This window comes from Paralichthys olivaceus, chromosome 17 (genome assembly GCF_024713975.1).
Source record: "Paralichthys olivaceus isolate ysfri-2021 chromosome 17, ASM2471397v2, whole genome shotgun sequence".
NCBI classification, from domain to species: Eukaryota; Metazoa; Chordata; class Actinopteri; order Pleuronectiformes; family Paralichthyidae; genus Paralichthys; species Paralichthys olivaceus.
Window position 1 is genome coordinate 12,837,681 of NC_091109.1, and position 24,955 is coordinate 12,862,635.

Here is a 24,955-nt window from a genome sequence, read left to right on the forward strand (position 1 = left end):
TATCTAAGATAACGAGCTTCAGGTACTGACTGAAGAATAATTATAATATAACATCAAATATAACATGTGTATCAAAGCCAAAGTAGTGTTATGGCGTAGGGTGCTAGAATTTTTTGGTCCAAAACTATAACTTTTGAAGTGGTTTAGGAACATAATTAAGATACCTCTACAATTTTTCAAGGTAGCATCCATTTACATATATTGCATTAACTGATGTAAGTCAGACAAAGCTGTTAAACTAGTAGAAACTAAATAAGTTGTTGTCTGGTTCTCCATAAAGCAGTCTTCTTTTAATGGAGAATTAATTTGTAGCAGTGCAACTCAGTAAGGAGGTTTCAGCTGAACTGGGAATGACAATCCTCCCAGCAGTTTTAAATAGATCAGTGTGAGTTAAATGATGGAAATCAGAGTTAATATTCAAGTGAAGGTTTGTGAAAATGGAGCAGTTGATCGACTTCCTGTCCAGCTCTTGTTTTAATGTGGAGGGGATTTGTTTTCAGCAGACTTAGACATAACAATGTTTACTACAGCCAGACATGGAAGCTAAAATGGAATAGGTTTACACTTGTGCTTATGTGTGTGTGAGTGGGAATGTGGACGTCACCTGTATATGTTATATGTTCATGTGCAGTGATGCATCCATGTGACTATTATAGTTTCTACACATATGTGTCAATACTTCCAAGTGCTTGTTTGTGTGTCTGCATGCATATGTGTCTTTGGCCTTTTTCCAGAGGACATGACGTGTTTTGTGTGTACTGCTGATTTATGGAGATGCACAGATCCAGAGGATTCATATCCTTGTCCTTCCTGTCAGAACTTCCTGTCTCTGCCTCCCATTGGAGGCTGTAATGAGGACTGAGCCAGCCTTCGGCTCACCACAGGAACAGCAGTGTTGAACCTGGCTATTAGGCAGCTTTGATCAATGCCCCCTACTTCCTTCCACACAGGGGCTCGTGTTAGTATATATCTGCCACTTCTGAGTCACATTGATACAAATGTATTGCAGCTTTGTGGATGAACATATCTGAATAGGGTTATTTATGCTGGTTGGGCTGAGTTTTAACTGCTGTTTTGAGCAGTTTTGTCTTTTGTCAATGTGCACATCTTTCAGTGATGTGTGTCTCTTATGCACGTGTGCATTTGCTGTCAGTGCATGTTTCTGTGCCTGTTGCAGCAAAATAGGAAACATCACTATGTAAGACACCATTAACTGTCTGATTTGATTTCCATGAAGGCTCTATATTTTGTGTGCATTGTTTGGAGCATATATCTGTGCTTGTGTGGCTGTATGTTCTTCTTAAAGAGAGAACAAGAACACAGAATGCTGAATGCAGCTGGCTCTGTTTGCCCTTTGTGTAATGAGACCCTTTGTCAGTGTCGAGGGTGGGTCTTTGTCACCCAGAGTGATATTTAAGCCTTGTACAAAAGATAAGAAGGCATGTGGAGCACATAGAAAAAAAACAAGAGGAGAGAATTAAGAAGGTCACAGAGAGGGGAGTATAGAGTAAAGAGTGAGGTAAATACTGCTGAAACACAATAAACCTGGAGTGAGGAATAAAAAAAAAGGGTTTTCATCAATTTTGAGAGAAACCTAAGGACGTAAAAGAGGAGTACAGAGATAAGAAGAAATATCGTTTGTGCACCACAGGAGAGAGACGCAAAGGAGAAAGTGAGAAAAGGATTCTGTGACAGACTTGTGGGACAGATTGAGGGATATGCAGAGGTGAAAGAAAGCTGCTAAGAGGGGATGGATGTGAAAGAAATGTAAAAAAATAGGAGTAAAAAAATGAAAGGTAGAAGTGTGGCTGAAGATGGAGGATGATGTAAACTTTTGGTAGGCTTGTGTTTGAAATACTGAAAAATATTGATAGAAAAACCGGTGGCAGAAGACGAGTGGGGTGTGCAAAAAGTGAGCATTCAACTGTGTGCTGGTAGATCCTCTGTATCTACATTGTGACATGGAAAGAGCTTGGAGGCTGTTAACTGAAGGAAATATGAAAAATTCTAATTCATAGTTCGGTCTTTTCAAATCTATTATTTTACATCTAAAAGTCCAACCAGCCTGAACTGCAGAGGGTTTAAAGTGGATTTTTCTGTACCTTCTTACCTAGAGGCTGGGCTATTAATAGAAAACCCCAGAGTGTTTCCGTCTGACTGTACACCACAACTCCACACCTCTTTTTATAGAATGCATCGTCACCCACATGTGTTCAGACATAGAAATGTACACATGAATATTCAATACCATCTATCACGTGATTGCATAATTCCATATGCAAAGTGACTTACAGCTGCAGTAACGCAGGACAGTTTCATGCTTGGAACACACAACATAGCCACCTTGTGATAATGTGCCATTGCAGTTATTAGTGTAATGGTTAAGAGACGTTTTGGTTGTGACACAGCAGCTCCTTCACTGGCTGTGGGTCGTGCACACATACAAGAACACTAACACACCCACCACATGCTGTTCCCCACTCCTTAGGGTTAGGGTCTGTTCTCTTTGTCTCTCACGTCAAAGTGCTGTTAGGCAAAACAGGGGCATAACATGTTTTGTTTTATATTTTATAGGTGGATCTTGCCTTTGGTGGTCACATTAACTACATAGTTATGACTACAACAAATCCTCAAATGCAGCCAAGTGTGAATAGAATGTATCAGTGCTTTTGGCTGTTATTTAGGCTCCTTTCATTGGGATGCGGCCTGTTAGATGGTAGCCCATAAGGGACATCTGTACAGTATGGCCCCTTCCATGAACCAGGGACCATGAGCTAATGCCTTTTGACGGCTTTGGGGATGTGTTGGGATTTGCCTCATTGGTGCCACTGTAATAGCCAACAGCTCACTGTTGGAGAGAGAGTGTGAGTCACTCTGAGTTATTTGTTCAAATGATGCTTCAGGAACAAATTCTCACCGCATACAGAGATAGCCCCATGCCAGCTGTGTAGGCTGCACATAAGATCAATTTCAATATTGACATTTTAAAAAGGCAGCGAATCAACTCAGTCAGTGGAAACTTTTGAGTTGAGTGGAGTCCTACATTGTAAGCATCTGTAAATATAATAATATAGGACCTTTTCCCCCCCAATACAAAATTTCAACACAGGAAACAATCACATTCCCTGTCAATTTAAATCAGTTAGCTATTTCCATCACACAAAGTTCACACATATATAAACCATCAGCACACGAACATGTGGCCCCCTCCTCTGACCAGCCTGACAATCATTTTAAAGCCTGGCATTATCATTAGATTATGGCTATGTTATGACGTTACTTAGCTGCCTTTAACAAAAGATCAGCTTTATTTATGACCCAAATGGTTTCCATCTGTGTCCATCTGTGTAAATCTCGCTTTCTCAATATCTCAAGAACGGCCGGAGGGAATTTATTCAAATGATTTAAATTTTGTGGTCTAAAGTCACATTTTTTATGGTCACTTTAACTTTATCCCAAACATGTTTTTTTTAATTTTAACTCAAGCATCCATACAAATCATGGTCACATACACTTAACATGTGTTAATACATTTATTCTAGTTTTCATAACACTTGTTATAAGAGTCTGGAAAGACATAGATTATGTTTTTTCTGTCTGAACCATCCATAGTTTGATTTTCTTTGGTTGGATCTGTGAGCAAAAATCACAATACACTTACAGAATAATAAAAGCAATGCTATACTATAATACAGGACATCAACATGCAGTTTCTGCCATGATTGTAGACGATATATTTACATTACATAACAATTATTAAAAAGACTCTGTCCATGGTGCTGAAGGTCTATCAGAGGGAACATTCACATGACCCATCACAACAGTTATTTATACACAGAAAGGGAACACTACTCCTTTTCTATTACACTTTATTGCATTATTATTATTTCTGAAATGTTGGATAAGACCACCCCTTCATCACACGTTTGATTAATACAAGTTTACAATTGCAGACCCTTATTTATCTTTCCTGTACTCTTTAAAAACTTTTCTTCTGTAAAAAAGCATTGACCTGATTCCCAGTTAAGTAGAGCAGAGATAAGATTTGCTTTGGCAGCAGGTGAGTAAACAGGCAGGGCCATACTGTACAGTGTATTTTCAGTGTCCTGCCAAGCTAATACCAAAATATCATCTTTGCAGAGAATTAGAAAACAATTGTTTTGTTCCCTAATGTGAAGCATATTAAAAAAAAATATGGTATCATCAGTGCTATAGGTAGGTTCCGGGTATGTGCCCTTTAATCTTATGGCTTATTTGTTTTTTTGAATGTTACTATCCGTTTATCTGAGGTATATTCTGTATTTGTGTATATGTGAGTCTTATTAAGGTTCTCTTTTGCAGATTTAGCTTGTAACATTGAAAATTAATTTAAATGGATCCTAGGACTAAAGTTTCGGAGAACAGAAGCCTCGCCACTCCCCAGGCAGACAGACTTCAGACAGACTCAAGAGATATCAAAAAAAACAGAACAACAAGAACAGACAGATTTGAGGCAACGGATTGTTTAGAAAAACACAGGACAGAAAAGCAAGGAGATAAACAAACTGAGCGACTGGGAGGTTTAGGCAGGAACTGATTTATGGATGCAGATGAAGACAGGAAGAGAGAGAGAGACAGGCATACTTAAACAGGTAAGACTACTTAAGAGACCCTTGTAGATAGGGAGGCAGATAAAGAATGTGCATGAAACAGTGATATGCTTATAAAGAGGTAAATAGAGGGGTATGTAGACAGAGCTACCATAAGACATACAGAACTTTGAGATACAATCATATTCCATGAAATACACATTAATGCTATTGTCAGTATAGAATCATGATGTCATTTTTGAATGTTTAGAGTATAATGCAGGATAAAGTCTTTTCCACAACCAGCTATTTTTAGTACATTTAGCTCTTTCAATACAGAAAGGCTTTCTGAAGAGTACTGAACAATCGATGAAACTGCTACTGTATAGTCTTCAATCACCAGCTCTGAAACCAGTCAAATGCCTTTGGGAGAAAAACAATCCTTACCAAAATAACTAACAGCATCAGCTGTTAGTTAAGCATTTAAATGTATGACAAGCAGCAAATATTTTGGATGGTTGGATGTACAAATATTTTTTTATTATCTCATCCTAACCAAGGTCAGTCAGGCTAATCACAAGGGGATGGAATAGTGTGTGTATGCACACTGTTGACATTTGCTGCCAGACCTCGTCTCTACCCTGATAACACACAGTTGTGCACAGCAGTGAATGGGAAGTAATACATATAACCCAATGAGCAATGGGTGTGTTTTATGTTGTTGTGAAAGTAATGTAGTAGTAGTGTAGTGCTTCAGTAGTGTTAGATGTGTAAACATTAAACACAGAGGCTACATATCAGAAAACACTCACAGTAAATTGTTTTTAGACGTTTGATTGGATTATTTGAAACACAGAGACAAACTATTTTGTAATTTGTTGTAAGCACTTGTGTCAAAATATGGAATTTGTGAATATTTACGTAAAATGTGTTCATTCCTCCAGTGTTCAGAGACTTGGAATCTATGGAGAGCACTGAATCTGTGCCCAACACTTTACAGAGATGGGCTAGGGTTTGGGTTAGGGTTAAAGGTATAGGAAGATAAGTTGTTTCTGAAACACACTTTATCTTATTTGTTGAAATCCTCCTCACATCCTGATAGCCACCAATAAATAAATAAATAAATAAATATAGTCATCAGATAGGGTTAGGGTTAGGCCCTCAAAGGTAACAAACATGACCAATCATTTCACTTGGTCTCAATGAAATTATTTGAATGAAAAGATTGCTCGTGCAGTGTATCCGTCCGCCACTGTGCTCTCATACACTGCTCAAGCAGAGATTATAGCCATAAATTTGAGAGTCACAGAAAATGAGCGAGTCACAGTGAAGTCGGCTTCTAGCAGTTGTCAGTCAGTGTGTGTTCATTTGTTTTGGGTGCGTAGCTTTGACAAGAGGGCCAGTGGGAGGGGTTGGGATGAATCGATTGCACATTTTCAAAGTGTAGCCTGCTGTTGCTAGCTTTCCCAGTTTTACCAAACCCATAGTTTTATTATTTTCTTGTCTTTCACTTGGCATCTGTATGTAAGCTCTTGTATACATTTATATGCTGGAGTACTTATAATGCGTTAGTTGTGAAAGTCAGTCATTTTTGAGATTGGATAAAGTAAAGTAAAGTATTGCATCAGTTGTTTCTGCTTTGAATTGATGAAGGACTCTGACAGAATCTCGACACACAGATGGGCAGGCACTGTGCACAGCGTCCATGTCTGGAAAGTACTTTTTAAACATTCATTTGTCCATCTAACCTGAGTGTATCGCTATGAAACAGTCACACAGGAGCTTTGCTTGTCATCTTTCTAACTTAACAATCGGTTGATGTGTGAAAGACTTTCTTTATAAACTTTTGATCAGGTCAAATTGTTATTTTCAACTTTTGGTTGAAAGACAGAGACACAAAGTGCTTTTGGGGGAGGGACAAGAGGAGGAGAAGAAACTGGGAGGAGGGGTTGCTATAGAGGCTAAGGATCAGTTGTTGTTGCCATAGAAACAGCAACAGATGCTGGACTTAATGAGACACTACACTGACAAGGCACTTACTGATGGGCATATACAAAACTAGGACACGGACATAAACAACAACATCTACCTACAAATGCTAAAAATGATGTATAAATATATATGTTGAATACGCATCTCGCAAACATTTCATTTGATCGGCTTTGCATGTGTATTGTTAATGGCCCAGGGAAGTGCAGTGGATAGTAGATTTGGACATGAGGTATGTTTAAAATTGAGATAAAAAAAAAAAGAGATAACCAGCGCTCTGTAGCAGTAAGAGGGGGTGGAGCAGTGTGGCCCAGTCTATGGACCGAGATGAACAATCATCCTCGATTAAACTACAGCAGTCGTTGCTAACTGTGTCAAATCACAGGTCAAAATTGCCACCAGATCCTTTTATTATTTTATTTCACCATATCAGAAACACTGAATCACTTCCTCTTTAGCAAGTTGCATTTAAAGTAAAAGCACAATGATTGTTGTTTTAATACTTTATACTGAGCAGACTTACAAGCCTTTATTTTTAAAAGTTCTGAACTTGCTTAACTTTTGCTTAAATTTGCTTAACAGACATCTGAAATATAGCCAACATGCAATGTATGAAAAAATAACACCAGTTCATTAAATAATTCAAACTTACACATGTGAACAATAATGAAGCAAATTCATTTTCATTTTGTGAAAAAAAAAAAAATTAATTGCAGAAGAACCAGGGAGGATAAACCAAAACCTCACTCTGCACCATAGATGTTATTAAAGTTCTGCACGCAACGTCCAGCACACATAAACTATAAAACCTATAAAAAATGATTCAGTATGTTGTCGAAATCTTTGAGGACTCACTAAAGACAAGAAATGATTCTGAAGTAGCTGCTGAGCATTAACACAGGACGAGAGAACAGCCCATTCCAAACCCGCAAGTTTAGAACGGGCACTGCACTAGTGACAATTGTGCAGCAAAAATTGTAGGAAGTCCAGTATATCTGTCACAATGGACATCTGAACTAATGAACACAAACAGGGCAACATTACAAATGTAGGAACAGAGGGAGCAGGAATGAGACTGTTTGGGATTTTGTGGTATAGGGTTTTAGTATAAGTGATTCCACTGCACAAACCTCGGTGGGAGGTTGTCAAAAACAGCAAAGTTTCCCTTTTTCAGCATCTAAATTATGTAAAACAAGTAAACAAGACTGGTCACTGGTGCATATCTGTAACAGTCTTTGAAATATATTCAAACCAACAAGGAGCAAGAGACAGAGATGAAGAGAGAGAAGGGAGACAGATTTACAGTCAAAGAACAGCGTGAGCTAAGCACCAGACAATCAAGGCGCACACATTCTGCGCTGAGCTCTGTGAAGTTCAAATTCCAAGCATGTGTGTTACAGTGAGTATAGAAATGAACGCTCAATAGAAATTGAAAGCTGTATTGTAGTGAGTGGAGGAGAAGAGAGAAATACTGTGGGGCAGGGAATGAGCTGCAAATGAGAATAATCTTCCAGCAGCCTGAAGAAGAGCGAGCAGGATGGGGTGATAGCAAAGTGCGGCATGCCTGCATGATGCTGAAGTGGTTTCTCCTTTTTAAATGCTAAAATTATTCCGCTTAAAAAAAACCACTGTGCTTAATTATAGCCTCACAGGGCTGCTATCATTGCTGCAAACCTGTAGTCTTATTAAAGGACAAGTGTGTGGGCTCTAAAATCAATATCACTCTGATGTTTTCATTTGTGTATAATCACCTGAAACTAAGAATCGCTGTGTTGTTTTTGTTAGAGCAGTTCCTCTTCAATGGAGGCTCCCATGTCTCTACAGTGGCCCTGAATGGACAAAACAACCACTGGCTTTAAAGAGGGCCTTTTGTGTTTCTTTTTACCTGCTAACTGTGGATTCACCTACTCGCTTGAGGAGATGGGCTGCAATATGCAATTCCACCACTCGATGCCACTACATTTTTCACAGTGAACCTTTAATAATACAATAGCAATTATAATTTAAGTAAAGTTATGCTCTGACCTTTATTTTGTATTTGTTGGTGCCAGACCTAGGCTTAGAATGCAGGGCAATGCTTTTATATGTCTCTCAGGTGACATTTTAAATTCTTTGTACTGCATTATTTGCTATACCTTATAATAATACATTTTAGATACTTCCTGTGCTTCATATGTTGGTATCCCAATAAAATAGTTACAGCCGTAGATATAAATGTCACTCTCATTTTCATTTAGATTATTTTCCTTTCACTTAGCGTGGATCCTTGTACCATCAGCTTTTAGTTTTAGGAGCCTGGTCCAGTGCTCTGTCTGCTGTGGTTCCCCGTGGTCAACAGCCTCAATGTCCTCTGGGAAAATGAAGCTTAAGGAGCAGTAGAATGGCTTTTTGTGTGTTTACAGGTCACATGTAATGGACAGTTTGACACGGTGGTGACGGCAGACACTGTAACCACAGCAGGGTCTGAGGTTTTTTGTGTTTTGTCTTTGAGACGGAGACGTCAGCGGGTGAAGCAGCTGTGGCTACATTAGCTGAAGGCGCCAGATTCATTTATTATGAATGATGAACTTAGATCAGGCGATTGCAGCTGCTTCACAGGGAATAAGTGAGCTGCTGGTTATTATGCCATTAATTAATAAATATGAATGAGACTCTCTCCCCACTCTGTTATGGGCTGTTTAGGCAAATGAAGTCATTTTATCAGCAAGCAAAGCGAAGCTTCATGACAATGAATAGCAGATGGATAAACTGATGAGGGAAAAAAAGGTATGGCGCCAGTACTTCTGGCTCTGGGTTTTCTCTGGGTACTCTGGTTTTCTCTACAGACCAATGATGTGCAGCTTAGGTTCACTGGAGACTCTTAACTTCCCCAAAGTGTGAATGTGAGGGTGGCTGTTTGTCTCTATGTAATGGGCTAACGATCAGTCCCCGCCTCTCGCTCAATGTTAGCTGGGATCTCAAAGGACAAGCATTATATAATAATGGATGAATGAATGAATTACATGGTATTAGTGGTAGATGGAAACACAGACAGGATGTGAGATGATTGACTGAAGTGAAATCCACACAGCTTTCATAACTCATGTTTAGTTGAAGTTATAACTCAACTTGTCGATATTTTGATCATCAAAAAATTCAACAGCTACTGTTCAGGTCTAATTTGATATATAGACATCCTATATGGTTCATGAACAACCAGCAGGGGTGCAGAGGATAGCCACATCCACAGCTGGTATAGTGTTCATACTAGAAAAATAATCGTCTCACCAAATGAAACAATACAAGGTGAGATATTAACAGTAGCTAGAAGCCAATGTGTTGTCATCACAAACTGTGCAGATGAACTACTGAGCAGACTTTCAGTTTCTGTCTGCTCTATGCTCAGAGTGATCGTTAAAGAACAAGTGAAGCATCAGCTACTGACAGGCCATGCATAGCTGTATGGGATAGCGTAATTAAAATATTCATAGTGATTTAAATGAACTAAATCACATCTTGAGATCAGTGCCAGCACAAATGTACTGTATAGGCATGTGTATTTGTCTGTGGTATATTTGAGAGAAGCATAGATCTTTATATTCATCCCTCATTCATCCCTTCATCATCGGACTTTCTTACTTGATGTATGTGATTAATACAAAGATGCCACTGACTGAAGTGAATTATTTGACCTGTGGCAAGACACAGAGTACATTAGCATTGTGATATGCCATCCCTGGGGTATGCTAGATGTGAATAACCCTCACCCTTCCTCATTCACACACACACACACACACACACAAACACACACTCACACACAATCTGTTGGCTTTCACTGTTGCCATCCACCCTCCCTCCATCAGCCCATGATTCTTCAGACAAAACCCCCACCACCACCATCAAACATGCCCCAAACCATTTCCCCCAACCCCACATGTGGCTAGAGCCGGCACACTGATGAGGAACCAGTTACCATAGCAACAGGAGGCGGTTGCTTTGGCGACAAAAGGGAAGAGGGTCTTCCTCGATGCTTTGCGAGGATGGTAAGGAAGGCTGCCAAGGAGATGCAATCGAGCTATAAATAGACTTCACTAAAAGACTGTCTGTCTCCCTCCATAATTTGTCTCTCCACCACTTCCCCGACGCCGACCGCTCCCCACCAACACCCTTACACCTATGATCATCACCTCTTCCTCCTGCCCTGTCTGTATTCAGGTAACAGCAAAGGAATTTCTCAAATTTCAGAAATACCACAACTCGCGCATATTCTGCGTGGGAATGTACAGCATGTGTTGATTACACATTTTACACTGATACAGGATGACAGCTGGTAGACAAGACAAGACAACCGGGTTGGCTGATATAAACAATGAAACACAGATTGTGTTTGTGACATAAATAAAGGTATTGAAATACAACTGGTTACATCACATATATAAATAACCATCAACTATTACTATGAGTCTTAATATATATACATTACATGTTTTGATTGGTTTTTGGCATTTCCTCCATGTACTGTACTTAAAGAAAGGACATCACTCCACTTTCTCTGCTATTTAAAGATAAAGCCCAAATATCCTGGATACAAATGGTCATTACGCACCTGTGATGTAGAGCAACAGAGATGTACAGTAGAGAACGGGGGATGGAGCTGTAGCATGGTCGTTTTTCCATATCTGGGTTTCATAGGCCCAAACAGGACTGGGCTCTGTCCGTTTGACACAAAGCAGATGTGATGTTTACTGTTAACTCTGAAGCTAAAACAATTTTCCAACCAGCACTGCAATAATAGCACAGACTCGGTTAATAAACTGAAACATCACCATCCAATGAATCATTAATAGGTTTCAAGCAGCAACAATTAAACCCATTCACTGGAACAAGCCGTCAGCAGCTCCAGAGAAACCGCATACATTACGGTTTGTGTTTCCCCCCCTAACACACTCATCACACATGTTGTTGTGTTTCAGTCATGCTAGCAGTGTGTGGTCTTGGAGATTGGCTGTGTCAATTTGGTCGGTACTCAGCTTTGGTCCAGCCTGAAAAATCTCAGCAACTAGTGGATGAATTGAAATTTGTGCAGATTCACTTTTTTGACTTTTAAAATCCCATGACGCTACTCTAATGCAACCAACAGGAAAGACTTTACACTTATCAAATTGAATACCTAAACATCTACGTGATGGATGAACATAAAATATATCTTTTATATAATAAAATATAAAATATCTTGTCAAGATATTTGTGGCCTCCAAATGATGCATCTTAAATATTATGTTTATCTCCTGACTTTTGTAGCTCCATCACCAGGTCTAAATTTCAATTTGGTTTATTACTAACTTCAAATCTTTAAAAAAAATTCTAGCACAGGTCTATTAACTAATGAATTTAACAGACCTGAGTTACAGTTTCAAGCAAAGGAACCATGTCCCTTGATGTAAGTAATTTGCACTATGGGAAATTCATACTTTTTGTGATATAGTTTTTACAGTTTTGGAAATCACACTATATTGTGAAAACCAGGCAGTTTTCTCTCTTTTGGTCCAAAATAAATAACATTCTTTAAAGGTAAAAAGTTGCCCTTTAATGATTTAGTTTTTTTCTGTTTGCCCTCATAATGGCCTGCACGGGTTATTAGGCACAGTCTTCCAGTCTGTCGTCCACTGGGATTATGCAACACTTTGTATTGTGTGTGTGTGTGTGTGTCTGTGTTTGTGTCTTTGCCAGCCAACCATGTCAGACAGGGTGAGGTCATCTATTTGGTGGACTGTGTGTGTGTGTGTGTCTGTCTGTCTGTCTGTATTGTCCCCATCGGACTCTGGTGTCAGTTCTGTACAACAAGCGGCAATCGGACAGGGAGAGAAGTTTGGAAAAAACCCTGACAGATGTGATACACAGAGGCAGCGACAGTACACCAGCCTCGAGCGTGTCTACCCACCTGTCCATGCCTCCCTCCCTCTTTGTCTGTCTCCCTGTCTGTCTGTGCAGGTGTGATGTGAAAAGAGTGACAGTCAGTGACTAATGTTGTGATGGAAGGATCAGGGTCTTGAGACCAGACATGCAGTTTGGGGAATGGAACAGGCTCTAGCTGATGTGACAGTGCTGTGATTGAGATGTTTTTTGGCCGGAACATGCTTTCTAACTGTGGTGACTATAGCTGCCTTTTAATGGTGTCCAAACATGTAGGTGTCACCAGGAGCTGTTTCAAATGGACTGATGGCTGGACTGAAGGTAGGGAGAAGGCACACTTAGATCTCCTGTGAATGCAGTAACCAGATGTGTCAGACTTGCTGTATAGGTAGAGACCAGTCTGGCAGGAAATAGACTTGTTTAATGAAGCAGTGATTCTTCTGGAATTCTGGGGACTAAGGATTATCTGAAGTTATTTCTGTTATGTAGTCAACATTTGAATATTTCTCCTCTGTTACTAAAAGAGCCACTTTTTGTTGAACCTTCAGATTCAGGAAATCATATTCACCTAGGTGATTTTGGAACATAAGCAATCGGGATGCAAATCTTTGTGCGATGAAGTAAATGCACGGATGCACTTCACGTGATGTTTTGTTGTGAAATCCCATCAGCGCTGAAAAACGGTACAGACCCTAGCTAGCAGGTCAGCCTTAGGTAGTGCTGGAACAGCAGTTATCCAGACGCAGCTTCTGGAAGGAGTTAAATTCCCTGACCTGTGACTGTATAGTCATCTGGACGAACACACGATGGCGCTGGCTTCTCCGGCGTTTCCACAACAGGTTCAATGCAGCGATTGTTGTCACTCATACCAGTAGTCAACCTCAGTTATTCACAGGTTGTGTTTATTAGCAAAATGTTCATTGAACAGAACAGGCCTATTTTATTCTTTTTTTTAAATTATGAATGCTGAGCGAATATTGCAAGTCAAAGTTTACCAAAGTTGGACTCCACATGAAGCCACTCTACGATTTGCTTTGTCAGAGGAAATGAAGGTTTTATTTGCCCTATTGCTTGGGGTGATTGAAAGTGAAGCAGGTGGCTAAGGTTCAGTGCTGATTCATTTGCATATCTGTGACCTGGCCCTTCCAGTTCATTTTGGTCTCTGGCCTGAAATAGAAGTGAAGAACGTAAAGGTTAAGTCAGCGTAACTGCTCTAAACTCAAACCAAACCCATTAGTGAGGGTTAAAAAATGACCTTTACTGATTTTGTCAGTGCAAATACAAGATGCAGTGAATAAATCCAGACAGAAGCACCATGCCCCTCAGCCATGTGTGTCGTCCTGTCCTGTCCTGTCCTGTAACGGTGGCAGGATGTGACATGTGTGCACACACAGAATATCCACTGCTCTCATTTGACTCCAGCCTCCCATGTCCTTTACTTTCTTTCTCCCCACTTCTTTATCACTCTCCCCCTCTTCCTCCCACTCCATCCTTTAGCTACCTTCTTCCAGTTATTCTTCCTGATGCCCTGCTGTCATTTTTCTTCATTGTTCCTCCAGCTTTTCCTCCATTCGTTCCTCTATCCATCCTCATCTGTCTACGTCCCCCTCACAGTCCCGCCATCCCTCGCTCTGTCCCTCTTTGCCCTTCTGCTTGTTATAAATCATTGTTTTATGCCAAAGTTCACCCTTCAGTCCAAAGACACAGCCACAGGAACGTCTGTAACTGGCGGCTATTTTGACTGGCAAGAGAATTAAATCTGGTAACTGTGACAACTTTCCTGTACTTGAATTTGAATTAACAGCGGAATAAGAACAGTGTTTTTCTTACAAACAGAACACCAGATTGGTAAGTCAGATATAGCCAAAGGTTTTCATACTTGACTCGTTTGTCTGCAGCCTGGATTGAGTGGATGTGACTATAATGTAAGTGCATGTATAGGCATGTCTGTCTCTCATGAGTATTTCTTACATGGTACGTGGCAGAAAGACTACTCAGGTGCATACACTGTATGAAAACATGAAATCTTTGTATTTCTAGAGCTTGTTATGTGTGCGTGTGCATGTGTGCGCGCGCGTGCGTTCGTGCGTGTGCATTGTTTCGTCCACATATGAGCAGATTCGCTCTGACAGACGTCACAATCTCTTTACCAGAGGCTTCACTCCTCATCCGTCTTCCTTATATTTACCTCTGGGTATCAACTTACATCTGAGGCATTGCTTCAGAACACACCACATGAAATGTGACTTCCCACAGAATATACATCTGACTTTTCACAGTTTTGTGTGAAAAGTTGACTCACAGTTCATAACATTAGTTCTTTAACCTTCAAGGCTTCTGCTCTCTGATCTAATCCATTTTTCTTTTTTTGCCAACCTGGGCTGTTAAGGTTTTAAGCCTTTAGTATTCTTTTACATTAAACAGCACTGGATGAGACAAAAGAGAAAGAGTACAATGGAACTAAGTACATAGAAGGGGTGTAACAGGTCAGATAGCGATGAATGTTACCCAGAAATCCATTGTATTGCTGCAGACAAATGCATGCATATTATGTCTATTGTCTGGAAAGGACTTGAGTTCAAATTCACTCTCCTACCCAAAGTACCTCAGCCCTCACTCAATCCTCCCCAAGGGGAATTCTGTTTTCTAGACAAAACTAGAGGGGGAAAAAAGGGTTGAGAGGAGAAAAACGAGGAACGAAACAGAAAGCTTGAGGGGTGGGGGAATTACTCACTCCACCACGGTGGGTGGGATCTGCAAACTGGCATTAGCCAATTGGCAGCCACTACTTGGTCACATGACTGCCAGAATAATCAGTGAGGGAGAGAGAGAGAAAGGAGGGAACAAGGGAGAGAGCTGCACATTCAGTTCACCCTCAGCGTGTGATTGAGTTCAGACTGGAGACAGCACTGAACGCATACACAGAGCACAGAGTGCATCTGAGTGACTGGAGAAAAAGGAGCAACAGCTCAGAACAACAAAGAAAAGAGGAAGAGAAGGGAAGAGACGAGGTGAAGATTACCTGCATACACCTGAGACTGAGACAAAGGCAGACCGCGAAACAAAGAAAGGGCGAGAAAGAGAAAAGAAAGAGGGGACAGCATGTCTTCTCTTTCAGATCAGCAGCCTGGCTCTCCTTTCTCAGAGTACAGTGATTTGTGTAAGGTTTCGTCCCTGACACCGACTGTGTCAGAACAGAGCTGGGATTGGCAGCACCCATCAGCCATGGACATGGGCCCCCCGAGGAGCTTGGTGCCAGGCGATAGACCTCTGGCACAAACTGGACTCACGGATGAAGACAAGCTGTGCTTCTTCGAACATCCAAGCAGGGGCGGTGTGGACGCAGAGCTGAAGGTGCCAGGGATTGTTGGGGGCATCTCCGGAAGCACTTCGCTGGGTAATGCCTCTCTGGGCAGTGCTGGAGAGAGCCCAGATAGTCCGCTCTCCTCCTCTCCATTCCCTTCCCCAGCTTCACCAGGTAGGCTACCCTCTGCCCAGCCTTGTAGTGGCATCAGCAGGGCCTCTCTGCCACCGGTTCCTGGATCCCCAGTCAGATCTGTGGAGCTGCCATTACCGAATAATGCAATGGCTCCACACTCAATTGGTGCCTCACCAGTGAAGGCTTCGCCAGTAGATGGAGACTCTCCAAATGAACAATGGAAAAGTTCCAGTTTTGCTGAATCCAGTCCAAAGATTGCTATGCCCCAGGTGGCCCCTAACTACTGTGTTATAGGAGTTGTCAATGACAACCATTTAGAGAGGGGGGGTGAGAAAGTGGGTGGAGCCGGGGCAGCTCTGGGAGCTCAAAAGTTATGTGAGGGTTCTTCAGGGGACAATAGCGATGAGGAAGAGATAGAAGAAGAGGAGGAGATGGAGCCCTGTTTCATGGGACGGGCTGAGCAGCAGAGGAAGGCCATGCGGCGAGCAATGTCTGAATGTTCCCACTTGTCGGTTCCCACTAGTCTAGAACTGCCTGATAAATACCCAAGTGGAGATGAAGCAGAGCTAGACCAGCTGGTGTCGCCCTTGGGTGGTCCACGTCGCCCACCACACTCCATGAAGCGCTCACTGACAGTTGCAGAAGATCAGCCCCAGACCCCACCCCCCACGCTCTCCGCAGCGGGCGCCACGCACACCGACCTGCGCCAGGCCCCGCCTGAACCCCGCCTCTGCCTCTCCCCATTCCCACCACTGAGGGATGGCAATGCTGGCTCCCCACTCTCACCATTAGATGCCTCAATGGAGGGCTTCAGGGTGGAGAAGGAACCTGGTGGTATTGTGCTTCCAGTGCCCCTCAGCCCCAAGGGGTTCAGCGGCACGGATGCCAGCTCTGCTCAGACTGTAGGTGCCAACATGGAAGGAGAAACTGGTATCAAATCTGACATGTTTAAAGATGCTCATTTGGAAAGAAAGGAAGTGGATACTAAAGTCAACACTGGTGCATATGTTGACTTTGGAGCTGGCAATTTGACAGTGGCAGGGGGCATAGATGATGACTTCACCATGGGTGGATATACTAACCTTGGCTTGACCTCCAGCACTAACCCCTTCATCACAATGGATGGTAGGTGGAGGTGATGTCTCCTCCTTTTAACTGTCCTTCTGAGAACCGAACATGCCAGTGTGGGATAATTGAGTTTGTTGATTAACCTGTTACCTCCCACTGTTTTGCCTGCAGGATCTTGAAATAAAATGGCCTGTTGTAAAAAAATAATCTTAAGTGCAACAAATCTGTAGAATGATGTTGGATGTTATGGGGTAGGAGCTACAGCAAACGAGCAATTGTTGTCATCTGTTGTTTTCTGAGTAGTGTATTACAATGAAGCACATGGAGAAGGGAAGGCTTTTCTACCAACAATACTAAGGACTCATTGTTCAAATAGGAACCCAGCCTTACCCGTATATTGAAGTCTAGTGTATGAGCATGAATGTAGGGTAGATGTCTGAAGATTGTGTGTGTTTTGGTCTATTGATGAAGATTCTGATTCATTGATTGACCGTCAGTTTCTAACTGGATTGGATTTTCTGGCACAAGTTTTTCTTGAGAATAGCTGTAGAGGCAGACTGAAAGGAGGAGTGTCAGACGGCGAGAGACACAGAGAGCGAAAGAGAAAGAATGAAAAGCTGAGAGAAGTCGACAACAACGGAGCAGCCCCCTGCAGGCTACTTGACATTCCATGTTCGTAGTATCTGTTTCATTGTGCGACTCATACACACAGGGCCAATTTTAGACACAGATTTGCGAATAATTGTACAGTGTGTATGTACAGTACTATATATAATGGATTTTAAAGTTATGATGTTCTAGTTTTTGCATTTTGGGACACAGGTGGCTGTCTTCAGCTGTGACTCAGTATGTCTGTCCATGTGCATAAGGTTGTTTGATGCAGCCATAGATGCAACACAATAAGCTTTGAGCATTACTACCGAGGCTGACTCTCGAGCTGACATATGGATAGAGGGTCAGGATAACGCTGCTCATTATAGTTGTGATATTGCTCTGCCTTGTTTCCAGTTTGTCTGCATTTCTCCCTCTTTCTCCCCCTTTTTTCTGTCTTTCTGTTACTCTGAATGCTCATTAGATTCATTGTAAGGACTGACAGAGCCAAAATGGTGGCAAGCAGGTCACGTTGAATGGGGATCGCCTCTGAGCCAAAATGGGGTCATTGACCGGGAAGTGTGACCCAGTGTGATGGTGCAATCTATAATGCCAACCTTACACTTTGTCTCTTTACATTGCCTGTCTCTGTCTGGTTTTTCTCCTCTCTGCTCGCTGTATAGTTGTTTTCGTCACAAAGCAGAGTGTAGCAGAGGCTGCCAGCCTGGCCACTGACTATTAAAGGGGCAATGATGGTTTTTTTCTGTCCCCTGAAGTCTAAATAGGAGCATGGCAGCATCATCTAGCCACAGGCTGTGTGCTATGTTTATGCATCTGTTTGCTTTCTCACCAAGGTCATGAAAGAATTTCTGTAGCTCCTGTTGTGTGAAAACCATTTATATCCACAATGGATAACGCTCAAAAACTTCCATGGTTCCTTTGGGGAAAGAAATGATGCTTGGGGGTCCCTATGCACTTGTATAGTGTATACAATGCATGCATATATAATATATGAGCTCCCATGGTGCTGTATCCTATAGCTTGGTCTTGGCTCCATCTCTACAGAGGGGCTATGCGGAAAAATGATGAGCAGATTTGAAACTGAGAAAAAGAAGAAAGGGGATTGGGTGAGGTAGAAAGAGAAAACAGGAAATAAAGAAAAACAAAATAAGGGAGAGATGCAAATGAATGTTTCATGATAGAAATCAGGAAACCTAGGATTTGATGAACTATACTTGATAGGAGGGGAGGACATAAAGAAGAGAGGGAATGAACAATGAGGAGGAATCAGTGTGTTAGTCAAATTAAATCCTCTGTAAAGCAGCGTTCTCGCCACTTTGAAAAGAAAGTATTTAAGAAAGTTAAACCCAAAGACACAAAGCAGATCTCACACTAAACATACACCTGATCCATTGGTTAGATCTACTGTCATGTTAAATCTTTCATGTCTGGTGATATTTTCCTGGTTTCTGGGAGTTTTTCAGCTGCATTCACTCCGAGAATCGAGTCTCATGATGTTTCGCCAGGAAAGAATGAATGGAATCTTCTCACCAGTAAATCCTTTTTGGACACAGGCATGTGTTTGCTTTTGCTAATGATTGTCGGAGTGCTGATATGCAGCACTGACTGCATATGTGTTTGCATTTTGTATTAAGGTGTGCACTGGGAGAGTAACAGATATGTTGACCTAATGCAAATGTATTTAAAGATGCATTATAATGTTAAGTGCCTTGAGATAATGCATCTTCTGCTTTGGCGCTGTGCAAATAAAACAGATTTGAGTCAGTAAGAACATGCAGATGGACACAAAAGAGGATTATTAATGCATGAGAGATCTTAATGGTCCCTTTCAGAGCAGATATTTTAACACGTCACTGCAGGAAAAATCCCAGGTGTTGCTGTTACATGATCACCTGTGGGTTTCGTCTTGGTGTGCAGGGGCATTTAAATCACTTTCTCATGACGTTTGAGCCCCCTTCTTCTGCCCATTATTCTCTGTGGTGATGGCTTTATTACCAAAAACACATTTGATATTTGAAATGAATCACAAATTCATATTGTGAAAATGAATTATTGTAAGCTCTTGGCTGAGCTCCAGGGATAATGACTGACATCATGCCTTAGCATGTTCTCATAAAATATTTCCTTCACTAATGCTCCATATCATGCTTCATCTACCCCCAAGGCACACACGCATTGTCCATTACTGCTGTGTTAATAATTCATGTTTCTCTTCAGAGGACAATAATTGTCTTTTTTGTTTTTTAATTGCCCAGCTTCATTTTGAGCTCATCCCCCCCTCTCATTGTTCTGAAACTTTATCTTTCTGCATCATGTTTGTTTACCGTTTGTTTTTAGTGAAATGTCTTAGTTTGTTTTTCATCTTTTAGCACAATTACAGAAGAACTGTTGTATCAGTTATCCTGAAACTCTGTGCAAGGTTGGGTTTAATTCAAGAAGAAGAAAGAAAGAACTGAGAAAGTCACCCGGTCAGAATGTATTTGGGACGAACTGAAGCAGTGAGATCGGGTGGAAACAGACAGAAAAGGAAAGTGATTGGTGAACACAAGGGTTGGAATAAGATGAGAACAAAAGGCTGTTGTCACGAGGACACAGGCTGAAGGAGCAGGGACGAGAGGAAGCTGAGGTGAAAGATTGAGAAACAAAGAGAAGGAGAAGAAGATTGTTTATTGACATATTCAAATATCGTTATCTGTGGTTCTCTTGTTTCGATTGACAGTGTAGTTTTGGTTCATTTTCTGTATAGAAATTATCAGCCATAATTTTATAACCATCCAACAATTAAGTGAGTCACGCTTGGATGGTTAAGTGTTAGATTTTCTACCTTTTGTAACATGCTGCATTTTTTTTTAGAGATGAGGAAAAGAAAGTCTGGTTCAACTCAAGAAGCAGGTATCTGGTATTTGTTAGAAAGGGATCATCCGCAATGGTTTATGGGATGTGTGGTTCATCCTTCATTCGTAAGATAAGTATGTACACAGTTTTGTAGCTTTGCCTATATTTTTCCAATATTATTTTGCTCCGATTTTTTATGGTCTTGATTCGTCACAAAGCTGGTCGACCTGGCGTAAAACCCATTTTTTAAAGGATTTTCTGAAATGTCAATGGAGAAAATGAATTAGAAATGTACTTTAGGAACCAGAGCCGTTATAAAAGTGGGCAGTCATTGTCACGCTCTATACCAAGGGGCTGTGCACAAAGGATAGAAGGCCACTGTGGTAAAGACTCACAGAGGAGAGTGTGTGTGTCTCTGTAATGCGGGTGTCACCTCCTCCTGCTGTTTGCTTAAATGAAGCCATTTTCCGCAGGCTCTCCACAGCTGTGACACGGATCAGATTTCCTCTCTAATTAGAGGATCGAGTTGATCTCTGGAGTCTCTCAGTGTTTTTTACAGTGTAGAAAAACCAAGGCTGTGGTTTTTTCACCCTCCTTTGTCTTGTCACAGCGTTGACTCGTGTTATTTAGGTCAGTATTTGTTTCCCTCATATACAGTCACCTATTTGTGTCCACTCTGTTTGCTCTAATGTCTGTCACTGCTTCAGGTGCTGGGTCTCTGTGTGTTATTATGTAAGATAATGTCACTGCCTTCTTGTCAAAGCCTTACACCCCAATCCGTTCATCTTGTTCCTTTCTTTCCTCTCCCTGAGTTGACCTCCTTGTCTCTCTCCTTCATCAACAAGTTTATTGACATTAGCACTTTCTTAAGATGCTTATAAACTTATATTTTAAATATTGGACGCATAAAGCTGGCCTCACACTGCAGGAATTTTGGGGTTTTAACCTGACTCACCCCCTCCCCCCCCAGAATCTGAGGAGGAATACAGTCTGCAACACTTGTTGGTGCTGATGTTCAGCCATTTTGAAACCTGCTGATCTACCTGCAAAATCATCAGGGCCACCGTGATAATTATCAAAGATGTGTGATATTTTGGATTTAAAATTGGGATGATTACGTCAGTGCCCTGTGGAGTTGGAGGAAAGGCTTGTCGATATATGGCTAATACGAGTGCCTGTGCGACGTGTCTTCCAAGACCGATCGCAACTGTGCAGATAATTATTGTTGACCACGTGTCCCTAACCATTTTCTCATCCCGACTAGTTTCTTCTGCTTTTGTTTTATGTCACAGCAAAGCATTTTCTCTTCCTACACCAGTCTCCATCATGTATTTATTCTTTGCACCATCTTCCTGATGAGATCACATCGGAGAGGTGACATTAGGTTGTGCGACGCTAATTAATTTCATTTTTTGTAGTGAGTGCATGTTTGAGATGAGAGAATTTCTGTGAAGTTGTTCCTCAGGTATTTGATGCAACCCCATTTTAAAATTGGTAGTCTGAGCCCAGCTTAAGAAAGTGAATTTATTAACACTCCCCATCAATTCTCCTGTGCCTACTTAGTGCTTCCTTTATCTCTGTCCACCTACTCACCCCCAACCTGCTAATCACTGTTTCCCACACTGACTCTCACTCTCTTTGTCTTGTTTTTTTTGTGGTTGTCCTCTTTCTCAGTCGTACGATGGAAGTTTTTTTCCCCTCTTTGACTGAATGTGAATTTGAATTAGTCTGCCAGGAACATCCAGAAACATGTAAGGTCACAGGAGTGACGGTGAGGGAGAATTAAATAATGACACGTTTTCTTTACTGTAACTGTATCCTTACGTCCCTCACAATTTATAGACTTTCTTACTGTTACCACATAGTTTTTCTATTTGAAAAACTAGTTCTAGTAGTTTTTACCTCCATATACAATATATTGAGATTATCTATTCTTATATTATCTATTCATTCTGACCTGTTAAGTTATATGCTTGTGGCTTTTGTCCCACTCTAGTGGTCGTATTACTAAATCCAAGCATAACCATGAAAATGATTTTGATTAAGTTTACATTCTATGGAAGACATTTTCAAACCATGGGCCATGAGTCCGAGGAGGAAGAGATGTGAAGTGAAGATGCTGTGTGAGGTGAAAGGTACACATGCATGTTATTGTTCCAAAAAAAACAGCAGGAAGTTAATTGTTGTGCACTGGCAGATATCACCCTGTCTTACTCTTGTCATTTCTGAATACAAAGACATGATGACACATTTTTAAATACGGAAAACGTTTTGGGGCCAGAGGGCTACTGGTGTTTGTTTCTAGATCGACCAATTAAATTTAAGCAGGCTTTGGCTGCCATAGGTAAATAGTCTGGGGACAGCAAAAGAGGTGGAACACATTGAAATGCTTCAGCTTTTTTTTGCATTTGTATACAGATAATTCTTAGATGTGCCAAGATGTCACCTGGGCCAAAAGCTACAAAAAGTATCACTGTGTAAATAAACAAGTCTGACAATAAATAGTTTTGAAACAGAAGTCTTGGCCTGGATATCAGCTGTCTACACCTGAAGGCCCAAAATATTGTATGCTGCCCCCAGAGGTGAATTCATCATCAGACGATAGCAGATGGGCTCCGAGATTCATTTTGTGATCTTACAAATTAAAGGCTCCAGTAGTTGCACGTGAATCATGTGATATTATAATTTATTTCCTCAGTATCACAGACATACAGTAATACTGGTCTGTACATATACACCTACACTAAATAGGACCTGCTAATTCAGCGTTGTTAATGGTGACCCTTTGTAAACAAATATGTAAAAAACATGGAGCTCAGGTTGTAGCCCACAGCATAGCTCAGTGAGATCCCAGCAACATGATACTTCCTGTTAACATTCCCCAAAGCCCCCAGAGCATTGTTAATCTGCTTTCAGAATTGAAGCATGACTATCCTCCAAAAGAAGAAAGACAAAGTGGGAGAGATACAAATCTTTGTTGCCTCTATTCTCTTCCTTCACCTGAAAGCAAACCTACCACACAATGGATAGTGAAGGATACGTAGCATCTATCCTCCAAAATCTGTAGAACAGAATCAGTGTCTCCTTAAAGACAAAAGAGAGAATCCATTATGTCATGTTCATTTTAAACATGTGGGCATCTGAGGATCCGGCCTCTAACGTGGAACATGGCCTGACAAGAGCCAGTAGCTGTGTCTGTGAGCTGCTCACCCCGTTTTTAGGTTATCATCTCCCGGGGTCAGATGATGCGCATGTTTCATTCAGTGACTCAACAGGAGGGAAATGTTTTCGTTTGGCTTGTTTTTATTGCGTGATATTTTGGTTTAGTGGGTCAGCAGCGTCATCCTGATTCGCACAGCATGGTCTTCAGAACAACAGTAGTGGAATATCTTACATTTACAAAGTTGGCTTCATTTATAAAATGTGCTCTGCATTATATTGATCCCATCTGCAGGCACAACAGGTTCAGTTTGGTTTTGGAAAATGTCTGCAAGTGTATAACTAATGACACTTCCAAAACCAAATTGTTGTTTTCATGGATTAAGCGTTCAGGTGCAGTTTATTTTGACAGATATTTCAGAGATGGATTTGGGCCCTAGTCCTGTATTTTCTGTCTTTTTGTCCAAAATGCATCTTCACTTTATAGCCTGAGCTGATACCAGGAAGACATCAGTTTTCATCATCAGCATGTCTGCCTTATCAGATGACATGAGACTGTAGAGATTGGTCCAGACAGATGGGGAGAGGTAGAAGAGATGACCGAGATAGAGGATGACATGAAGGGCTGGTGCATTTCAGCTGTATCAGTCTGTTGCATCTAAAAAAACAGCAGTGATTTTACATGTGGGTCATCTAAGAGGAAATATTAAAATAGCAAAAGGCTTATAATAGAAACAAAACACAGGTTGATGTAAAAGCTTGGGGTCCTGAAGGCGGTGATGATGGAGGGGTAAGAAGAGGAGGAGGCTGCAGGAAATGATGGAGAACACAACAACAAGATTTTGTACAGCAGAGGGACGATCTGTCAAGGGCAGAGAGGGGAAGCAGCCAGGGGAGATTAGACTGTGAGGGAGAAAACAACAACCTTTCCTGTCCGATATTATTTTGTTGTGCGATCGTCTGTGTACGTGTGTGGTTGAAAGATAAAGATCGAACTCAGTAACAGCAGATTCACCGTACATCATCTCCTGCGTTTCTGTTTAACTTGTTACTGTGTGTGTTCCCACACTGAATCTGAGCTATTGTGCAGCTGAAATCTGCGTGAGAGCTAAGAGGCTGAATCTGAATCACAGGTTTCCTTTTGGAGGCAGCTGTGGTTCAGAGGGGTGAGTGGGTAGTCCACTAATTAGAAGGCCGGTCATTTGATCCCCAGCTTCTCCATCTCAAACTGTCCTTGAGCAAAATACTTGACTGAAAATTGCCCCTGATGGCTTATTGAGCATTCTGTGTGCGTTTCTGTGTGGGTGTGTCTGCGTGTGTGTGTGGCTTGTGTGATGCACTTTAAGAAGATGTTGATACTGGAAACACATAATTTAAATGCAGTCCATTTACC

The 24,955-nt window shown here is 41.3% G+C and overlaps 1 protein-coding gene across 13 annotated transcripts in view; it reads left to right on the top strand.

The window, feature by feature from the left end:
• The window catches only part of LOC109629516 (microtubule-associated protein 4), a 94,450-nt gene that overhangs the window by 49,789 nt on the left and 19,706 nt on the right, over positions 1-24,955 (top strand). For 2 of the 13 annotated variants that reach the window (XM_069511997.1, XM_069511998.1), the window contains exon 1: positions 15,285-17,013. The exons of the other annotated variants lie outside the window; for them this stretch is intronic. In XM_069511997.1, the coding sequence (XP_069368098.1) occupies positions 15,552-17,013 (1,462 nt within the window). In that variant the 5' untranslated portion in view covers positions 15,285-15,551. Of the gene's footprint in view, positions 1-15,284; positions 17,014-24,955 lie in introns of those variants that run through there. 13 annotated transcript variants of the gene reach the window in all.